Source organism: Molothrus ater, chromosome 6 (assembly GCF_012460135.2).
Source record: "Molothrus ater isolate BHLD 08-10-18 breed brown headed cowbird chromosome 6, BPBGC_Mater_1.1, whole genome shotgun sequence".
NCBI lineage: Eukaryota > Metazoa > Chordata > Aves > Passeriformes > Icteridae > Molothrus > Molothrus ater.
Window position 1 is genome coordinate 62,084,369 of NC_050483.2, and position 19,020 is coordinate 62,103,388.

Below are 19,020 nucleotides of genomic sequence, written 5' to 3' on the forward strand. Positions count from 1 at the left end.
AACCGGCGGAGAAGCGAAATCGCGGCGTGCCCCCCGCGCGGCGCGCGCTGTGGTAGCGCCCGGGAACGGGCGGGTGTGGGTGTGTGCGGCGGCGCGGCCGTTGATTGGCGGGGCGCGCGGGGCGGGGCGGCCGGAAGTGACGGAGCGGGCGGTGGCGGAGCGGCGGAACGAGGCTGCGGCGCGGCCGGGCCGGGCCTGGGGCACCCCGGCACAGGTGAGAGCGGGGACGGCGCCGCACGGCCGGGACCCGCCGTGATACAGCCGGGACACTGCCGCGGGGTGGTCGTGCGGGCGGCCATGCGTCCCCGGGCGGGGTGCGAGTGTGGCGGGAGCGGCTGCGCGGGGGGCCCGCCCGGCACGGGGAGAGTGGCGGAGCCGCGGGGACCGGGAGCGGTGTGGGCTGGGAGGGACCCTGGGTAGGGACACCGGGACCCGGAGTGGTTTTGGGCTGGAAGGACCTTGGGCAGGGACACCGGGGGCCCAGCGCGCTCCGAGCCCCGGCCGAGAGCGGAGCCGGTGCACCGGGGTGAGCCCAGCCCCGGGCAGAGCAGCAGTTCCAGAAGCGGGGCAGCTTCTGCTGTGTTTGCCTTTCTTTCCCCGGCTGTTGGAGCCGCGCTCGGCCCGCCTCGGGGCTGGAGCTCCCCGACAGTCGCAGATCCAGCCCAGCCCCGTCCCTGCCGGTCCCAAACCCGCGCTCGGGGCAGGGCAGAGCAGAGCCCGCAGCTCCTGTGCTGCTCCCCAGCACGCCCACATCCCCGGCTCAGGTGTTCCCTGGGTTAACCTCTTTGTTTCCAGTCCCTGTGCACGCCCACATCCCCGGCTCAGGTGTTCCCTGGGACAACCTCTTGTTTCCAGTCCCTGCTGCGGTTGGAGATAAGCTTTAGCCACAGACTGGGAGGATCTGACAGCCCGGAGCCGTTTGGTGTCCTGAGCACGGATCGCTGGGCTGGGATGCAATTCCAGGGCTGCTTCATGTTCCAGCTGCTGACTTCTTGCTAAAAAGTAAAATAAATAACAGCAAATCCATGGTATGGGTGAGCCTGGCCCTGCAGGGGGGTGAGAGGTTCTACCAGGGTGGTACACGAAGCTCTGTTGGTGCAGAATACCTTACATGTGGTTATTTATAGGTGTTTTGGCAGGTTTTGCAGCTGAACTGGGACCACTCCTTTTTCCATGTGGTGGTGCCTTGTGTTTCCTGATTTTTGTGTGTTTGTATGATCAAACCAGGAACTGAACACAAACACAAAAGGGGAACACATTCTTTAGCTTCTGGGCAGTTTTTTTTTTATTATTTAAAATTTTTCAATTCTTCCATAGATAATTTGTGCTGCAAAATTGTGACAAGGAAAAGATTTGTCTCTGATCTTGCCTTTTGCAGATGCACTTAAATTAGTTTCTTTCAGTTATTTTTTCCAGTGAAGAGTGATAACAGGAAAGCTTATTTATCTCTTCATGGGTAAGAGCTTTTTCAGCCCCTTCCCTTCCCTGTCACTGCTACTGTTTTTTGCATTTAAACGTTGGCAACCCATTTGATTATTTCCAATGAAGCACTTTTAAGTGGGCTCACCTGCAAGTGAGGTGTCATTTAAGGAGCTGTGCAAACGATGCACTTATTATGAAGATAAAAGAAGCGAGATCTTGCAGAGATCATTTAGCAAATCAAAAGCTGCTCTGCTCAGGAGTGGGGGGGTTGTTCCCTGGAGAACAATGGGATTCTTTCCCCGTGGCCCAGGATCCTGACACATCCCTACCCTCCACCTCTCAGCAGTGCAGGGCTGGGGGCTGAACAAAGAGCTGCTGCACCCTGGTAGTGCTCAGGGAGCTGGAATTAGAGCAGGTGCCTCTAATTAGGGCAGGAACCCGGGGGCTCTGGTGTCACGATGTGCACGGGACGTGGGGGAGAGGAGCTGTGTGGGGGAGTGAGGATTCTGCTCTCCTGCAGCTCCTGGGGAGCGTGGGCAGCTGCCAGTGCTGGGAAGTGCTGAGAATTCCGGGTGCTCAGCCTGTCCCCTGCTCACCTGGGCAGCTCTGAGCTCTCCAGAGGCTGAGCCCATCCCAGCAGGGATCTCCTGGCATGGTGGGGGCCACAGGGTGAGGTGAGGATCTCCCCTTTCTCCTGTGCTCCACTGTGCATCCACAGCCCAGGATTCTGCTCCAGCCCCACTGGCTCTGTGGGGGTGGCTGGCAGAGGGAATGGGAATGGGAATGGGAATGGGAATGGGGAGCTGCTCCCTGCCAGAGACAGGCACAGCAGCACTGGGCTGCTCCCCAGGAGCACTAAGCAGGCAGGGAGCTGAACAAAAGGAGTTTAGTGCAGGAGCTGAACTGCACAAAAGGAGTTTAAGAACTTTTAAAACTTCATCTCAAATAAGCCAGTTGTATTCTTCAGTTATCTGTGTTTGTTTCTATTTCAGCCACTGTTCAGTTCTCTCAAACCCTTGATGTAAAGTCACAGAGTATCCTGAGTGGGAAGGGATCCACAGAGATCTTCAATCCAGCTCCTGGCCCTACACAGGCACCCCAACCATCAGATCTTATTTTACTGCAGAACAACAAAAAAGTGATGGTTGTGTTTTTTTTAATTCAGACTTGAATCTAGCACAGACTATTAATGAACATTTGAAGTCCTGGATTTAACTTGTACGAAAAAGTGCAGCAGGTAAGGATGGAAAAGGGAACTGGGGAGTAACGAACCTTATCAGACAGAAAACCACCCTTTACCCGTTCTCTGTGCCGAACCGTGAGGTGACAGCTCTGAACTGTGTTTGTCCCAGATGGACGGGTCGTCCCCGCCGTTCCTGCTGGCCAAGCTGACCCCGCTGCACTCGGAGCAGCTGCTGCAGGGCCTGAACCTGCTGCGGCAGCACCAGGAGCTCTGTGACGTGGTGCTGCGCGCCGGCGAGGCCAAGATCCACGCGCACAAGGCCGTGCTGGCCAGCATCAGCCCCTACTTCAAGGCCATGTTCACCGGGAACCTGTCGGAGAAGGAGAACGCCGAGGTGGAGTTCCAGTGCGTGGACGAGGCGGCGCTGCAGGCCATCGTGGAGTACGCCTACACCGGCACCGTCTTCATCTCGCAGGACACCGTGGAGTCGCTGCTGCCCGCCGCCAACCTGCTGCAGGTCTGTGTGGTGCCATGGAATGGCCTGGTTCAGCTGTCCCACTTCCTTCCCCAGGCGTGCCAACAGCCTCTCCCTTCCCCTCCCTTGCCCCCTTGCTGAGAGCTGTGCGTCAGTCTTGGCATTCCAGCAAGGGCCTAGGGTGATTGGCAGAGTTCAAAAGATGCCTTTCAACCCTGGGGACATTGGGCCATCCAGGTGGCATTTGTCCCCTGAGACTTGCTGTCGCTATAGGACACAAAAGAACACAAGCTCACCACCGTTCTCAAGGTGAAGGAAAAAAAGGGCAGTTTATTTCCTGACTGTAACATTTATAGTTTTCCAAAAGTGACAGTGGATTGGAGGATGACAGTGGCATCTCTCCAATGCCACTGGTCAAACCAACAGTCCATCAACTCTCTCTTCCTCCATAAGGGAATGCAAAACAATGAGTTATTTACAGAAAGCGTGTGAGAAAGTTCACTACAAGAATGTCAACATCAGAAGGCTTAGAAAATCTTAAAAAACCAGGGTGACAACTTCCCCCCGACCCCTTACCTGGTTGGTGGGATCCCTACCCCTTCCCTCCCCCTCTCCCCGGGGTTAAAAGACACGGCAACCACGCAGTTCAGTTGGAGCTGTTGCTGGATTCAGAGTTGCTGGATTCCTGTGTGCCAGGAATAAAGCTCTGGATCAAAACCCTCTAACAGAACCCAACTCCTTTTTCCTTCAGCTCGCCTTAAAGCTTCTCCACCAGGGGTAAACCTGAGCTCTTGCATGCCTGGACTTGTCCCAAGCGCCCAGCTGCAGCACCCAGCCAGCCAAAGGCGTCTCTGGGGTGAAACCACCACAGCTGCCACCTTTGGTCCAGCAGCAAGGCCAGGCCAGGCCAGGCACGTTCCATCAGGCAATATTGGTATTTAATTCCAATACAGGTCAAGCTGGTGGTCAAGGAGTGCTGCGCCTTCCTGGAGAGCCAGCTGGACCCCGGCAACTGCATCGGCATCTCGCGCTTCGCCGAGACCTACGGCTGCCGCGAGCTCTACCTGGCCGCCAGCAAGTTCATCTGCCAGAACTTCGAGGACGTGTGCCAGACCGAGGAGTTCCTGGAGCTGACGCACTCGGAGCTGGACGAGATCGTGTCCAACGACTGCCTGAACGTGCTGACGGAGGAGACGGTGTTCTACGCCCTGGAGGCCTGGATCAAGTACGACGTGCAGGAGCGCCAGAAGTACCTGGCGCAGCTGCTGCACTGCGTGCGCCTGCCCCTGCTCAGCGTCAAGTTCCTCACGCGCCTCTACGAGGCCAACCACCTGATCCGGGACGACCACACCTGCAAGCACCTGCTCAACGAGGCCCTCAAGTACCACTTCATGCCCGAGCACAGACTGTCCCACCAGACCATGCTGCTGACGCGGCCCCGCTGCGCGCCCAAGGTGCTCTGTGCCGTGGGGGGCAAGGCCGGGCTCTTCGCCTGCCTGGAGAGGTGAGGAGCGGCCTGGGCGCTGCCTGGCACCCCTGGCAGGGCACACCGGGAGCTGGGATCCCCCTGTCTCTGGGCTTGGACCAGATCTGGGAGTCCCACCAGGGTTTGCGGGGTGTGGTTGTTCTTTTCCTCCATGAAAACTCTTCAGCAGGTTTTCTTTAACAGGGATGAGCCCCAGGTTCCTCCATAGAAACTCTCCAGCAGTGCTTTTTAACAAGGATGAGCCCTAAGTTTCTCCACAAAAACTCTTCAGCAGAATTTTTTAACAAGGATGAGCCCAAAATTTCTCCATAAAAACTGTTCAGCAGGTTTTCTTTTTTTTTTTAACAGCATGAGCCCCAAGTTCCTCCATAAAAACTTTTCAGCAGGTTTTCTTTTTTTAACAAGGATAGGCCCCAAGTTCCTCCATAGGAACTCTCCAGCAGTTTTTCTTTTTTTTAAACAGGGATGAGCCCCAAGTTCCTCCATAGGAACTCTCCAACAGTTTTTTTTAACAAGGATGAGCCCCAAGGTCTTCCATAAAAACTCTCCAGCAGGTTTTTTTAACCAGCATGAGCCCCAAGTTTCTCCATAAAACTCTTCAGCAGGGTGTTTTTAACAAGGATGAACCCAAAATTTCTCCATAAAAACTGTGCAGCAGGTTTTCTTTTTTTTTTAACCAGGATGAGCCCCAAGTTTCTCCACAAAAACTCCATCAGGATTTCGTTTTTTTTTTACCGGGATAAGCCCCAACTTCTTCCATAAAAACTCTCCAGCAGGTTTTTTTTTATTTAACAAGGATGAGCCCCAAGTTCTTCCACAGAAACTCTTCAGCAGGTTTTTTTAACCAGGATGAGCCCCAAGTTCAAAATCCTCTTTTATTTCATGAATAATTTGCAGTGTTAGGGGGTTTTGTTTGTGCCAGACATTTGTTTGTGCAAACAAAAAAGCTCTGGAATAATTTTCATTCTGTTGATTGAGTTAATAAGGTGGTTAATTAAGTCTGTACAGTTCTCATTTTTCCTTCCAGGTATTTTACTTAATTTTCCCCCTGATTTGTTATTATTACAAACAAATCGTAAAAATTAACTTGCTGTCTGACAAATGTGCTTCCTGATAATTCAAAATTCCTTGAATTAAAATAGACTTAATCAGAGCAGAGTGAAGGAGAAGAAAGGAGGCTCAGGGGGACTTTTCCCTACAACTCCTGCCAGGAGGGCACAGCCGGGGGGGTCGGGCTCTGCTCCAGGGAACAGGGACAGGAGCAGAGGGAACGGCCCCAGGGTGGGCACAGCAGGAATTTCCCCATGGAAAATTGTACCTGGGAGTTCCAGCTTGGGGCTCATTTTGATAAGATTTTGATAAGATTTTTGGGCTGATTTTGATGAAATATCCAATCTAAGCTGAATATATTTCAATAATGCCAGGTAGGGTTTCACTCCAGGTTTTCCATTGCATTGTTGATCCTGGGATGTGATTTAGGACAGAAGTTCCTCTCTGGAAGCAGGAATTGTCTCCCCAGCAGCTGTCCTGTGTTATTTAGTGGCTGCCATGCCTGAATTTTGGGAATGAATTGTTGGATTTTTCCATCCAGAAGAGAGGGGTAGATCTGAGCTCTGCCTCTGTCTGTACTGAGGGATTACAGGATATTTGCAGGAGGAATTGTTCCAAGGAGAAAATGGAAGTGGCTGCACCAGGGAAGTTTGGAGTGCCCAGCCCTGGAGGTGCCCAAGGATTTCCTGGAGGTGGCACTGAGAGCTCTGGGCTCAGGGTGGGCACAGCTGGGACTCTGATCCTGGAGCTCTTTTCCAGCCTCAGGGATCCTGGGATTCCATGAAGGGGTTCTGGATCATGCTGTGATCCTGGCTTTAATCCCAGCTGTGGGCAGGTGTCTGTGCAGGCAGGAACAGGTGGGTGCCCCTCCTCCCTCACTGCCTTCCAGAATGAACCTCCTCAGTTCCTGGAGAGTCCCTGAGGCCCCTCCAGGGAGCAGAAGGAGCAAAAGAGAGAGAAAAACAACTTCATGTCCCAAGCTGGTGTGGCTGGGTGTGCTGGGAACATGGGGTTAACATTCCCAGAGCTGCTGGTTAAAGTGTGTGTGGGCTGTTCGTATCCAAATATCCATTTTTCCATTTGCACTTCCACTGACAGAGCTTTGGTGTTCCCTGTGCCCAGGCAGGCTGCCTGGACTGGTTCCACAGCTGGATTCTGCAGCACATTCTGGCATCTCCTTTGCTGGGACAGTTCTGTGCTTGCAGAGAGGAACACTTGTGAAAACCTGGCCAGAGCTGGGTGTTCCTTTCCCTGGCTTCAGAGGTGTCAAAGTCATTTCAAGTTAATTTTCCCAGTGATAGTCACTGATACTAAATCAGATGTCAGGGCTGGGAATTGTTGGGTTTATAGACTTAAAAAATAAAGGGAGTTTTGTGCTTCATTAAAAAAAGGTTTGAGTGAATAAAGTCATTCTCTGATATTCTTCAGCTCTGCTTCTTTCCCACCTTCTTCAGTGATTATAAAAATGCAGCCTTCCAGTACAATTTGGATTATTTTCGATTTTTTGGTGCTTCATAATAACAAAATTACTTAGGATCTATTTAATCTCTATTCTCTGGTGTCTCAGCAGCTCCTGTTTCTGGCTCTTAGTGCCTGTCAGTTCTCCAGCTCCTGTATGGTTTTTGAACAGATCATGTTTCCTCTGTACCAGATAACCTCTTAATTATTTAGCTATTTTATTAATTAAACTATTCAGGTAGATTGGCTAGGCTTTATATGGGGCAAGCTAGGCCCACTGTGTTCTCACACTGAGTATAATTAAAAGAAAATGGTATTTTAGGGTTTAGACTTAAGGCTTAGACTTAAGGCTTAGACTTAAGGCTTAGACTTAAGGCTTAGACTTAAGGCTTAGACTTAAGGCTTAGACTTAAGGCTTAGACTTAAGGCTTAGACTTAAGGCTTAGACTTAAGGCTTAGACTTAAGGCTTACACTTAAGGCTTACACTTAAGGCTTACACTTAAGGCTTACACTTAAGGCTTACACTTAAGGCTTACACTTAAGGCTTACACTTAAGGCTTACACTTAAGGCTTACACTTAAGGCTTACACTTAAGGCTTACACTTAAGGCTTACACTTAAGGCTTACACTTAAGGTTCACACTTAAAACCTTAAGTCTAAACCTTGACTTAAGGTTTAGAATGCTGTTTAAAAGAAATAAAGTGTTTTAAAGATGGATTTTTCAGGGTAGTTTGTGCTACGTGGACTCTTTGTTTAAATTACCGAGTGCACATAAAATGCACATTTATAAACTGCAAGTTGTAGTTTCTAAATGTACACTTGTAAATGCAGATGTGTGCTTCCCTCTCTGTAATTTGCTTTTCTCTCTCCCGTTTCTGTGGCTGGTTTGGTTTGGTTTTGGTGCGTTTTCTCCTCCCTCTGGGGCACGTTTTCAGGCCTTGCAGTTCTTCCTTTGCTGACTGGCTGTGTGTTTCCCCCGCAGCATGGAGATGTATTTCCCCCAGAACGACTCGTGGATCGGGCTGGCCCCTCTGAGCATCCCCCGCTACGAGTTCGGGGTGTGCGTGCTGGAGCAGAAGATGTACGTGGTGGGGGGCATCGCCACGCACGTGTGCCAGGGCATCAGCTACAGGAAGCACGAGAGCTCCGTGGAGTGCTGGGACCCCGACACCAACACCTGGAGCTCCCTGGAGAGGATGTTCGAGAGCCGCAGCACGCTGGGCGTGGCCGTGCTGGCCGGCGAGCTCTACGCCCTGGGCGGCTACGACGGCCAGTCCTACCTGCGGAGCGTGGAGAAGTACGTGCCCAAGAGCAAGGAGTGGCAGCTGGTGGCACCCATGAGCAGGACACGGAGCTGCTTCGCTGCTGCCGTGCTGGACGGCATGATCTATGCCATCGGGGGCTACGGGCCTGCCCACATGAACAGGTACGGGCTGGGGGCACCTGGGCACACCTGGGCACCAGCAAACCCCCTGAGCAGCCTTTTTAATCCTTGTCCTGCCCACACGAACAGGTACGGGCTGGGGTGACCCTCTGCCCACCTGGGCACCACCAAAACACCCTGAGCAGGTTCATTAATCCTTCCCCTGCCCACACGAACAGGTATGGGCTGGGGGCACCTGGGCACCACCACAACACCCTGAGCAGGTTCATTAATCCTTGTCCTGCCCACACGAACAGGTATGGGCTGGGGGCACCTGGGCACCACCAAAACACCCTGGACAGCCTTTTTAATCCTTGTCCTGCCCACATGAACAGGTACGGCCTGGGGGCACCTGGGCACTACCAAAACACCCTAGACAGCCTTTTTAATCCTTGTCCTGCCCACATGAACAGGTACATGATGGGGGCACCTGGGCACCACCAAACCCCCTGAGCAGCCTATTTAAACCTTCCCCTGCCCACATGAACAGGTACAGGCTGGGGGGACCCACACTGCCCACATGAACAGGTACATGATGGGGTGACTCTGTCCCCACCTAGCACCAGCAAACCCCACAGGCAGGCTCATTAATCCTTGTCCTGCCCCCATGAGCGGAGATGTGCTGGGGGTGACCCTGTGCCCACCTGGCACCACCAAAGCATCCTGGGCAGCCTTTTTAATGCTTCATGCCCTGCCCACATGAACAGGTGTGTGCTGGGGGGACCCACCAGGGCACCACCAAGCCCCATGGGCAGCCTCATTAATCCTTGTCCTGCCCCCCTACATGCTGGGATGACTGTGTGCCCACCTGGGCACCAGCAAACCCCTGGGCAGCCAATTAAATAATCTCCAGTGGATCCTGGGCCTCATTAATCCCTGTACTGTCACACCAGTCCCATCATTCAAAAGGGAAATCTTTATTTTTATTCCACTTTGTGTGTTCCACCTTGTTTGGACTCCTTTTTTAGATCACCTAAAAGGTGATTTTACCAAAAAGGTAAAAACAAAGACATGCCTGCACATTACTGAGCCTTGGAACTCAAGCCTGCAAAATGTGAGGGAGGGTGCTGAGTTTTACCACAAAAGCCCTGATTTGAGGTGAATTGGACTTTTCCCATGCTCAGTACAACAAAATAAATGCAAAACTCTGATGGGATCTTGAATTAGTGTGACTGCTCAAAGCAGGATTGAGGATGGGCATTACTGCTCTGACTCCAGGGGTTGTTTCAGACCTTGCATTCCCAAGGAGTTTTCCTGGTCCCACCATGCTCTTTAACTCCTCTGTTCCCTGTGGATGTCCAGGGACATCCAGTTACCCAAAGGAATCATTTTCCATCATTAAAATGGGAACAAATCAGCTGAATGGCCCTCCAGGAAGCAGAATAATAAACTGCAAGTGTAAGAGCTGAATAAAGAATGAAACTCTTGTTCCTAGGGAGGGACACAGTGATTGTTCAGCAGGGTGGCACCAGGTGCTGTAATGATGAATTGCATTGACTTTTTATACTTCAGGCTGAGTCAGGGAGGTTTAGGTTGGATATTAGGAAAAGGCTCTTCCTTTAGGTTCTTCTTTTAGGAAAAGGTTCTTCTTTCTATTAGAAAAAGGATCCTTGGACTCCTTGATCCTTTTAACTCAGGGTGTTCCATATTCTGTGAATAATTTGGTTTTATTTGTGCTTGGAGGGGTGAGTACTGAGCCATGCCATGCAGCACCAGGCTTCTCCAAGCTCTGGCATTAAATCAAGCTCACACTGGGTAATGAACCCCCTTTTCCAAACTCGGTGCTGCTGCTGATCTCCTCTTCCCTTTTTCCTGCCCTCTGTGCTCCTGCAGCAGCACTTGGGCAGGAACAGCCCTGAGCCATGAGTGTGTTAATGACTGACCATCTGTACAGTGATCAGAAATGTTAATAACGATGAGAATTCATTTCCCTTTGATCCTGAAACCTCTCCTGCCCTCAGTGGTTTGATCAGCAGCCTCTTTTGAGCTTTTCCTGAGGAATATAAATACACTCTCCACATGCTTTTTCTCTCTGAATGTTATTTTCAGGCCAGCCTCAAGGTAGTTTTGGATTTGCTGTGTAGCCACAGAAATACACTTCAGCTCTGCATTGTGTTCAGTTTCCCACAGCATTTTTATTTTAATAGATTATTACATTATTTTAATAGATTATTATATTATTTTACTAGATTATTTTACTAGATTATTATATTAATAGATTATTATATTATTTTACTAGATCGTTATATTACTTTAATATATTATGATATTATTTTAATAGATTGTTATTTATGTGATATGCATTTTAAATTCTTGTTTTAAAAAATCACACCAGACATCCTGAAGGAGCTTTCAGCTCTGAGGAACCTCTTGGTTTTAGGGTGTGACCTGAAGATCCAGCAGAGTGGGACAGGGAGGACATGGGAGAGGCTGAACCAGCTGCTGTGCCAGGGGGAAATATCACAGAGCTGTTTGGGATGGAAAAGTCTTTTAAGATCATTGTGCCCAAACTTTGACTAAATATATTATAAAAATAGGTTAAAACTGAATTTTGGCAACACTGTTGGGCTGCTTTTGTTGTGGAAATGCCCTGGGGTGTGATTGACGCTTCCCAGGTGATAACACAACCTCTGGGTGCTGCTGTTGGGTTGTACCAAACAACTGCACCACTGAATTTTCCATCAGCTCCAGCCCTTTTCTCTGTACTCCATTATTCCTGTGTGGTAATGCTGGCAGAGCCAGCTGGAGCTGTGCCACTCCAGGAGTGAATCCTCTCCCTGAGATCCCGGGCTCATGGCTGTGTGTGTGCCACTCCAGGAGTGAATTCCCCAGATCCCAGGGTCATGGCTGTGTGTGTGCCACTCCAGGAGTGAATTCCTGGGATCCCGGGCTCATGGCTGTGTGTGTGCCACTCCAGGAGTGAATTCCTGGGATCCCGGGCTCATGGCTGTGTGTGTGCCACTCTAGAAGTGAATCCCACTCCCAGATTCTGGGCAGAGCCAGCTCTACTTGTGCCACTCCAGGAGTGAATCCCATCCCTGAGATCCCTGGCAGAGCCAGCTGTGCCTGTCATACTGCAGGGGTGAATCCATCCCCAGATCCTGAGCTCACAGCTGTGTCTGTGCCATTCCAGCAGTGAATTCCCCAGATCCCAGGCTCACAGCTGTGTCTGTGCCACTCCAGCAGTGAATTCCCCAGATCCTGAGCTCACAGCTGTGTCTGTGCCACTCCAGCAGTGAATTCCCCAGATCCTGAGCTCACAGCTGTGTCTGTGCCATTCCAGCAGTGAATTCCCCAGATCCTGAGCTCACAGCTGTGTCTGTGCCACTCCAGCAGTGAATTCCCCAGATCCCAGGCTCACAGCTGTGTCTGTGCCATTCCAGCAGTGAATTCCCCAGATCCCAGGCTCACAGCTGTGTCTGTGCCACTCCAGCAGTGAATTCCCCAGATCCCAGGCTCACAGCTGTGTCTGTGACATTCCAGCAGTGAATTCCCCAGATCCCTGGCTCACAGCTGTGTCTGTGCCATTCCAGGAGTGAATTCCCCAGATCCCGAGCTCACAGCTGTGTCTGTGCCATTCCAGCAGTGAATTCCCCAGATTCTGAGCTCACAGCTGTGTCTGTGCCATTCCAGGAGTGAATTCCCCAGATCCCAGGCTCACAGCTGTGTCTGTGCCACTCCAGGAGTCAATTCCCCAGATCCCGAGCTCACAGCTGTGTCTGTGCCATTCCAGCAGTGAATTCCCCAGATCCCTGGCTCACAGCTGTGTCTGTGCCATTCCAGCAGTGAATTCCTGAGATCCCTGGCTCACAGCTGTGTCTGTGCCATTCCAGCAGTGAATTCCCCAGATCCCGAGCTCACAGCTGTGTCTGTGCCATTCCAGCAGTGAATTCCCCAGATCCCTGGCTCACAGCTGTGTCTGTGCCACTCCAGCAGTGAATTCCCCAGATCCCTGGCTCACAGCTGTGTCTGTGCCATTCCAGCAGTGAATTCCCCAGATCCCTGGCTCATGGCTGTGTTTGCCTTGCAGCATGGAACGTTATGATCCGAGCAAGAACTCCTGGGAGACCGTGGCCTCCATGGCTGACAAACGGATAAACTTTGGGGTGGGGGTCATGCTGGGCTTCATCTTCGTGGTGGGGGGACACAATGGGGTGTCCCACCTGTCCAGCATCGAGAGGTACGACCCCCACCAGAACCAGTGGACGGTGTGCCGGCCCATGAAGGAGCCCAGGACAGGTGGGACATGGCAGAGATGAACCTCTGAGCTGGGAACACCTGCAGGGAGAGTGCCAGGGACTCCATCTGTGGGTGAGGGTCACTTCAGCAGTCTGTGAAAGGATCTGGGTTTCTCCAAGTTCAGTTTATTAATGCTGAGCTGTAACAAAAATTGTAAGGAAGTAGTAATTCTACTCTGCCTCCTGTTTTTTCAGTGATTTCAGCTGTGATGAGTTGCAGCAGTTCTCTGCTCGCTGTTGGCTGTGGAGACTCAGGGGTGCAGGGTTGTGGTGCAGCTCCCTGGGACAGGGACAGGATTCAGGGAGAGCTGGAGCTGGGCCAGGGAGGGTCAGGCTGGAGATCAGGGAAAGGTTCCACTATTCCAGAGGGTGCTGGCACTGCCCAGGCTCCCCAGGGAATGGGCACGGCCCCAGCAATGCCACCCAGGGATGCCCAGGGTGTGATTGCTGGGGGTCTGGGCAGGGATGGGGTTGGGATGATCCCTGTGGGTCCCTTCAGCTCGGGACATTGCATGGTTCTGTCCCACGGTCCCTTTTGGGGCGCTGGCACAGAGGGAGGTTGTTTCATTGTAGGGAAGGGGATGAGAACAGCACAAAAGGAGTGTCAGACCCGGACAGAGAGGGCTCCCTCGTTCGCAGCCCTTTTCTTTAGCCAGAGGGGGCTCCGGGGGTGGCTCCGGGTGCGGACACAGCCCGGTGCTTCCCGCAGGGTTTGATGCTCTCCTCTCTCCGCAGGCGTGGGCGCGGCGGTGATCGATAACCACCTGTACGTGGTGGGCGGGCACTCGGGCTCCTCCTACCTGAACACGGTGCAGCGGTACGAGCCCATCTCGGACTCGTGGCTGGACTCGGCGGGGATGATGTACTGCCGCTGCAACTTCGGCCTCACGGCCCTCTGAGGCCGCTGCCCCTCGCACGGGGGCGGCCGGAGCTGAGCCCGCGGCCCGGCCCGGCCCGGGGCCGCCAGGGAGCCGCTCCTGGGGCCCGGGCATCCTCCGGTACTGCGGGAGCACAGGGTGAGAGCTCCGTGTCCGGCTGCCTTTGGCACCCTGCTCGCGGCCGGGGGTTCGGGAGAGAGCTGGCATCCAGTTGGGAACGTGTCCATCCGGTTTTGGGAACGTGTCCATCCCACCCTTTCTAGAGCTTGTGTCTCTTCCTCCTGTGGAACGCGGAGTTCCCCGTGCTGGGGAGGCGGGGTGAGCGCGGGGGGTGAGCGCAGCGGGGCTGAGCCCCGCCTGGGCTGCACACCGGGAAAGCACCAGTGCTTCACGGGGCTTTTCACGACCGGTAACTCAAGGGCTGCCTTGTTTCTGTATCTCAAGGTTTGTACATAATAAATGCCATAGGATGTTGCCTGTACTCTTCCTTTGTCACCTGCTTCCCGGTAGGAGGGCTGGGATGATCCTTGGAGACGTTTACAAGGCAAATTTATTGCCTCCTCGGGACGGTTTTGGATCTGACGAAGAGAATTTGCATTTTTAACTTTTCCCTTCTGTGTTCTGCTCATGGAGAAACGAGTGCTAGATGAACTGACTTCATGCTGCTGAGTGCTTTCCGTTGGAATGCGAGGAGAAATCAGAGCAGCAGCGTTCCTAGCATGGCACCCAATAAAACCTCCATCCCAGCCCTTCCCATCCTCGCTCATGTCCGTGTTCCCCTTTCTTCAAGGACTGTATGATTGCTTCCTCTGAGTGCTCCCATCTCACAATGGTGCTAAATGTAGGGGTACCCCCGAGGCTGTTGCTGATTTCGGTGCATAAAGCATGTTTGGATTGTTCCACTGGTTTGGTTTCTTCTTTGCTCCATCCCCGCCGTGCCCCTGCAGCTCTGCAGTCCCACGCCCTGTGGAATTCATGGGGGATTTCAGGTTTATTGTTCCCATTCTCACAAACAGGGACATCCCAGCTCGGGTTCTTCAGGCAGTTCTGCCTTCACAGCAGTGCAGGGAGTTCAGACAGGGCTCACCCCAAACGTGTGTGCTGCTGAGGGGCAGCTCCTGGGGCTAACCCCAGTGCCACTGGCTTAATCACACAGCCCTGAGCTCAGTGAAAACTGGGTCAGAGAGAGGGAAAGTGATGCTCTGGGTTATAACCATCATTTAAAATGGAACTCAACTAATTCAGCACATTTTGGGTTGTCTTCTGATCTCGACTCCCTTACATTTCTGTGGTGGCTGCCCATTCCCAGGCCTGGTATTAAGGATTTTTTTGCCTCCAGAGTTTCCTTTCTCTTTATTTTAACATGTTTGGTTTTTGTTTTCCAAGCCCACACAGTGTTATTTTGAAAGGTGCAATAATATTTGAAACAGCTGCTTTAAAAGCCATTTCTTTATGATTTTGCTAAATGGGGAGGGTTGAGTGCTCTGGATTTATCCTAAACTCCTGCAGAGCTGGTTGCAGCCAGGCTCCTCCAGTTCCTCCATTCCAAGCACTGGGATTTCACCAGTCCAGGAGGGTGTTATCACCATAAAACATCACTTAGATGTCCCAGGTGATTGCACAGACCATAAAATCCTGCAGGTGTCCTTCAGATTTGGTGGAACTGAGCAAGCCTTCAAATGTAAATAAAAGAGAAACTGAAATTGAAACTGCTGGAATTGTTAGTTTGGCCCACAGGGATTCCAGTGACAGCAATAAAAGCTGATTTCATTATTCCAGGGCATCTCTTGGCAGGACAGGAGGGGCTCCAAGGCTGAATTTGCATGTTTGTGTGTGGGAGGAGAGGGAATCGTGAAATCCCAGGATGGTTTGGGTTGGAAGGGACCTAAAACCCACCCAGTGCCAGCCCTGCCATGGCAGGGACACCTCCCACTGTCCCAGGCTGCTCCAGCCCCAGTGTCCAACCTGGGATGGATCAGAACAAAAAAATCATAAACAACACAAACATCATTAAAAAACCCCATAAATCAGAACAACAACAACAAAAAAATCCACATCATGGTGAATATTTATATCAACATCTAACATTTTTAGAAGTCAAAGCCCTGAAAATTGTAAAATGTTTCATTCCCTTTCTCCAGGCAGTGGGAATGATTAACCCCACAGTGGTTTGGGGTGAAAGGGGCTTTAAAGTCCACCCTGTTCCACCCCTTTCCATGGGGAATCCTTCCACTGGAATGAGGTCACAGGAGGTGAATGATGTCCCAGACTGGCCCTGTGCTGTGGATGTGACATTGCCTCGCTGGAGGGAGCAGCAGAAACTGTTTTTAATTCTGCAGGAGAAATGCCTGAAGGTTTTTCCTGCTGCTATTGCTGAACTCCTTACCTGGGGATGGATCAGAAATGCCTGAAGGTTTTTCCTGCTGTTATTGCTGAACTCCTTACCTGGGGATGGATCAGCTCCAGGGACTGTGTCCCTTAAATTCACCCCATCCCCATTTCTGCCCTGGCCCTTCAGTGCCTGGGCAGAGGGACACAGCAATCAGGGCAAAGCTGAGTGGAAACTCAGCAATCCCATGGCAATGCCTGGCTGGGAGCTGCAAAACCAAGGGCCTGCGGCTAAGATGTGACAATTCCCAATTTTCATCCAGTTCCAGTTCCTTATCTCTCAAATTGCACTTTTCAACGGGTTAAATGAGTTTATTTGTGTCCATACAGCTCAGAATTCCTGCTTTTTAAAAGATAATAATCTACAAGCTCCTCCTAGCAATGCTTTCCTTCCAGAAACTGATGGAATTATTGTCCATGTTACAAATATTGTTTCTGGGAGATAACATTGCTTCACTGAACTTCCCATCCATAAATTCAGTGGAGGAAACAATGCAAAACATCCCAAATTGCCTTAAATTATTTCCATTGACCTGAAACACAAAGAACTGCATGATAATTCCTATTTTTTCTTTTTCCCCCCTTTTTTTTTGCCTTATGTGGAATGCTGTGTTTTAAACCCAAGGAAAGCTCAGATTTTTAGCAGAATTTAATAATTATACAGGGAATTTTGTACTTGGGCTTTGCCAGAGTGCTTTGGTTTGGGGTAAAAACTGATCCCTGTAGATTTTTGGTTTTACCTGTAAATATTTATCTTTTTTTTTAGCAGCAACATCCTGGTTTTGTTTTGTCCACAGAAATGGCCTTTGAGTTGCCCAGGATGAGAGCTGAGCTGTGAGGGGATTCTCTGGCAGCTCCCAGGGTGTTGTTCTTGTGCTCTCCAGGCATTGTTGTGATGATTCCATTGGATTCCAAGCTGTTTAATGAAATAAACCTGGGAAATCCTGGTTTGTCTGGTGCTCAGTGCTGGAGCCTCTGGAGCTGCTCCCATTCTCATGGAATGTCCTCGTTCCATGGCTGCTGCCCCTGCTCCCCCACTTTTCCAGGTTGTTTAGGATCAAATCTTGGTTTTTACCCCCACACTGCTTTAATTTATTGTTAATGCACGTGGACAAGCTCCAGCACACACAGGATCAGAGCACTGGGATTTTAACTCTTATTATTGCTCTGGGGAATGGGACATGTCCATGGAAAGGCTGGAGGAATTGGGATTGCTCAGCTTGGAGAAGAGAAAGTTCCAGGAGGACCTCAGAGGGAACCTCCCACTGTCCCAGGCTGCCCCAGTGTCCAACCTGGCCTTGGGCACTGCCAGGGATCCAGGGGCAGCCACAGCTGCTCTGGCAATCCCAGCCCAGCCAGGAATTCCCAATTCCCAATCTCCCACCCATCCCTGCCCTCTGGCACTGGGAGCCATTCCCTGGCTCCTGTCCCTCCATCCCTTGTCCCCAGTCCCTCTCCAGCTCTCCTGGAGCCCCTTCAGGCCCTGCCAGGGGCTCTGAGCTCTCCCTGGAGCCTTCTCCTCTCCAGGGGAGCATTCCCAGCTCTCCCAGCCTTTCCCAACAGAGAAGGGATTTCAGCCCCTCCGTCCCCAGGGAAGAAAACGGGGCAGGGCCGGGAGCCGGGCCCGGGCCGTACGGGAGGGATGCGGGCGGTGCCGGTACCGGGGGTGATCCGGGCGGTACCGGGGATGATCCGGGCGGTACCGGGGATGATCCGGGTGGTACCGGGGGTGATCCGGGTGGTACCGGGGATGATCCGGGTGGTACCGGGGGTGATCCGGGTGGTACCGGGGATGATCCGGGCGGTGCCGGGGATGATCCGGGCGGTACCGGGGATGATCCGGGCGGTACCGGGGGTGATCCGGGTGGTACCGGGGGCAATCCGGGCGGTACCGGGGGTGATCCGGGCGGTACCGAGGATGATCCGGGCGGTACCGGGGATGATCCGGGCGGTACCGGGGATGATCCGGGCGGTACCGGGGGCAATCCGGGCGGTACCGGGGATGATCCGGGTGGTACCGGGGATGATCCGGGCGGTACCGGGGGTGATCCGGGCGGTACCGGGGATGATCCGGGCGGTACCGGGGGTGAACAGGGTGGTACCGGGGGTGAACAGGGTGGTACCGGTGTCCCGGCCCCGCAGCACCGGGCTGGGCTGAGGCTCCTCCGAGCCGCCCGTCCGCGCCTTGCCCGCGTCAGTGCCGGGAGCTCGGGAGGAGCGGAGCCGGCGGCGCTCCCGGGGAGCCGCTGTGCCGGGAAAATGGAAAAAAGGGAAAGGAAAGGGAAAAGGAAAAGGAAAAGGAAAAGGAAAAGGAAAAGGCGCTTTTTCCTTGGAATTGCCGGCTGGGGGCGGAGCGGCGGCGGCGGCGGGGCTGCAGCGGGGCCGGGCGGGCGCTGGATGTCACTGTGGGACCGTGCTGGGTGTCACTGATGGATGTCACTGTGGGACCGTGCTGGGTGTCACTGCTGGATGTCACTGTGGGACCGTGCTGGGTGTCACTGATGGATGTCACTGTGGGACCGTGCTGGGTGTCACTGATGGATGTCACTGTGGGACCGTGCTGGGTGTCACTGCTGTCACTGTGATCGCTGTCACTGCTGGATCCCAATGGATGTCACTGTGGGATCAGGCTGGATGGCACTGATGGATCCCGTTGGATGTCACCATTGGACGGCACAGGGACAGGCTCTGGATGTCACTGTGGGATAGAAGGGACAGGCACAGGCTGCTCCAGCCCCCCTGACCCCTGCACCCCCAAACCCCTGCCCGAGGGTCACTCACAGAACCCCAGGATCCCTGGGGATGGCAAAGCCCTCCCAGCCCATGGAGTCCAACCTGTGAGTGATGCCCACCCTGTCCCCAGCCCAGAGCTCTCAGTGCCACATCCAGGAATTCCTGGGACACCTGCAGGGATGGGCACTGCAACCCTCCCTGGGCAGTGCCAAGGCCTGAGCCCCCTTTCCATGGGGAAATTCCTGCTGCTATGGGTTCAATGAATCCAAGCAATGCTGGGCTTGG

The 19,020-nt window shown here is 52.8% G+C and overlaps 1 protein-coding gene across 2 annotated transcripts; it reads left to right on the plus strand.

Moving 5' to 3' along the window:
- The first annotated feature begins 14 nt into the window (after positions 1–14).
- Positions 15–14,513, plus strand: KLHL28 (kelch like family member 28). 2 transcript variants are annotated; one of them, XM_036384703.2, is made up of 7 exons: positions 15–214; positions 2,415–2,659; positions 2,775–3,122; positions 4,034–4,584; positions 8,058–8,501; positions 12,529–12,737; positions 13,472–14,513. In XM_036384703.2, the coding sequence occupies exons 3-7, from the start codon at positions 2,775–2,777 to the stop codon at positions 13,633–13,635; spliced, it is 1,716 nt and encodes a 571-aa protein (XP_036240596.1). In that variant the 5' UTR covers positions 15–214; positions 2,415–2,659; the 3' UTR covers positions 13,636–14,513. The 2 variants fall into 2 exon arrangements, with proteins under 2 accessions (XP_036240596.1, XP_036240597.1); XM_036384704.2 differs by lacking the exon at positions 15–214 and adding an exon at positions 453–1,002.
- The last annotated feature ends 4,507 nt before the right edge of the window (positions 14,514–19,020 follow it).

What these genes read in the sequence shown, in the direction of transcription:
- KLHL28 (XM_036384703.2), top strand. Translation starts at nt 2,775, where the DNA reads ATGGACGGGTCGTCCCCGCCGTTCCTGCTGGCCAAGCTGACCCCGCTG. An exon ending in CTCTTCGCCTGCCTGGAGAG is followed by an intron (nt 4,585 to 8,057) that starts GTGAGGAGCGGC and finishes TTTCCCCCGCAG; the next exon opens with CATGGAGATGTATTTCCCCC. An exon ending in CATGAAGGAGCCCAGGACAG is followed by an intron (nt 12,738 to 13,471) that starts GTGGGACATGGC and finishes CTCTCTCCGCAG; the next exon opens with GCGTGGGCGCGGCGGTGATC.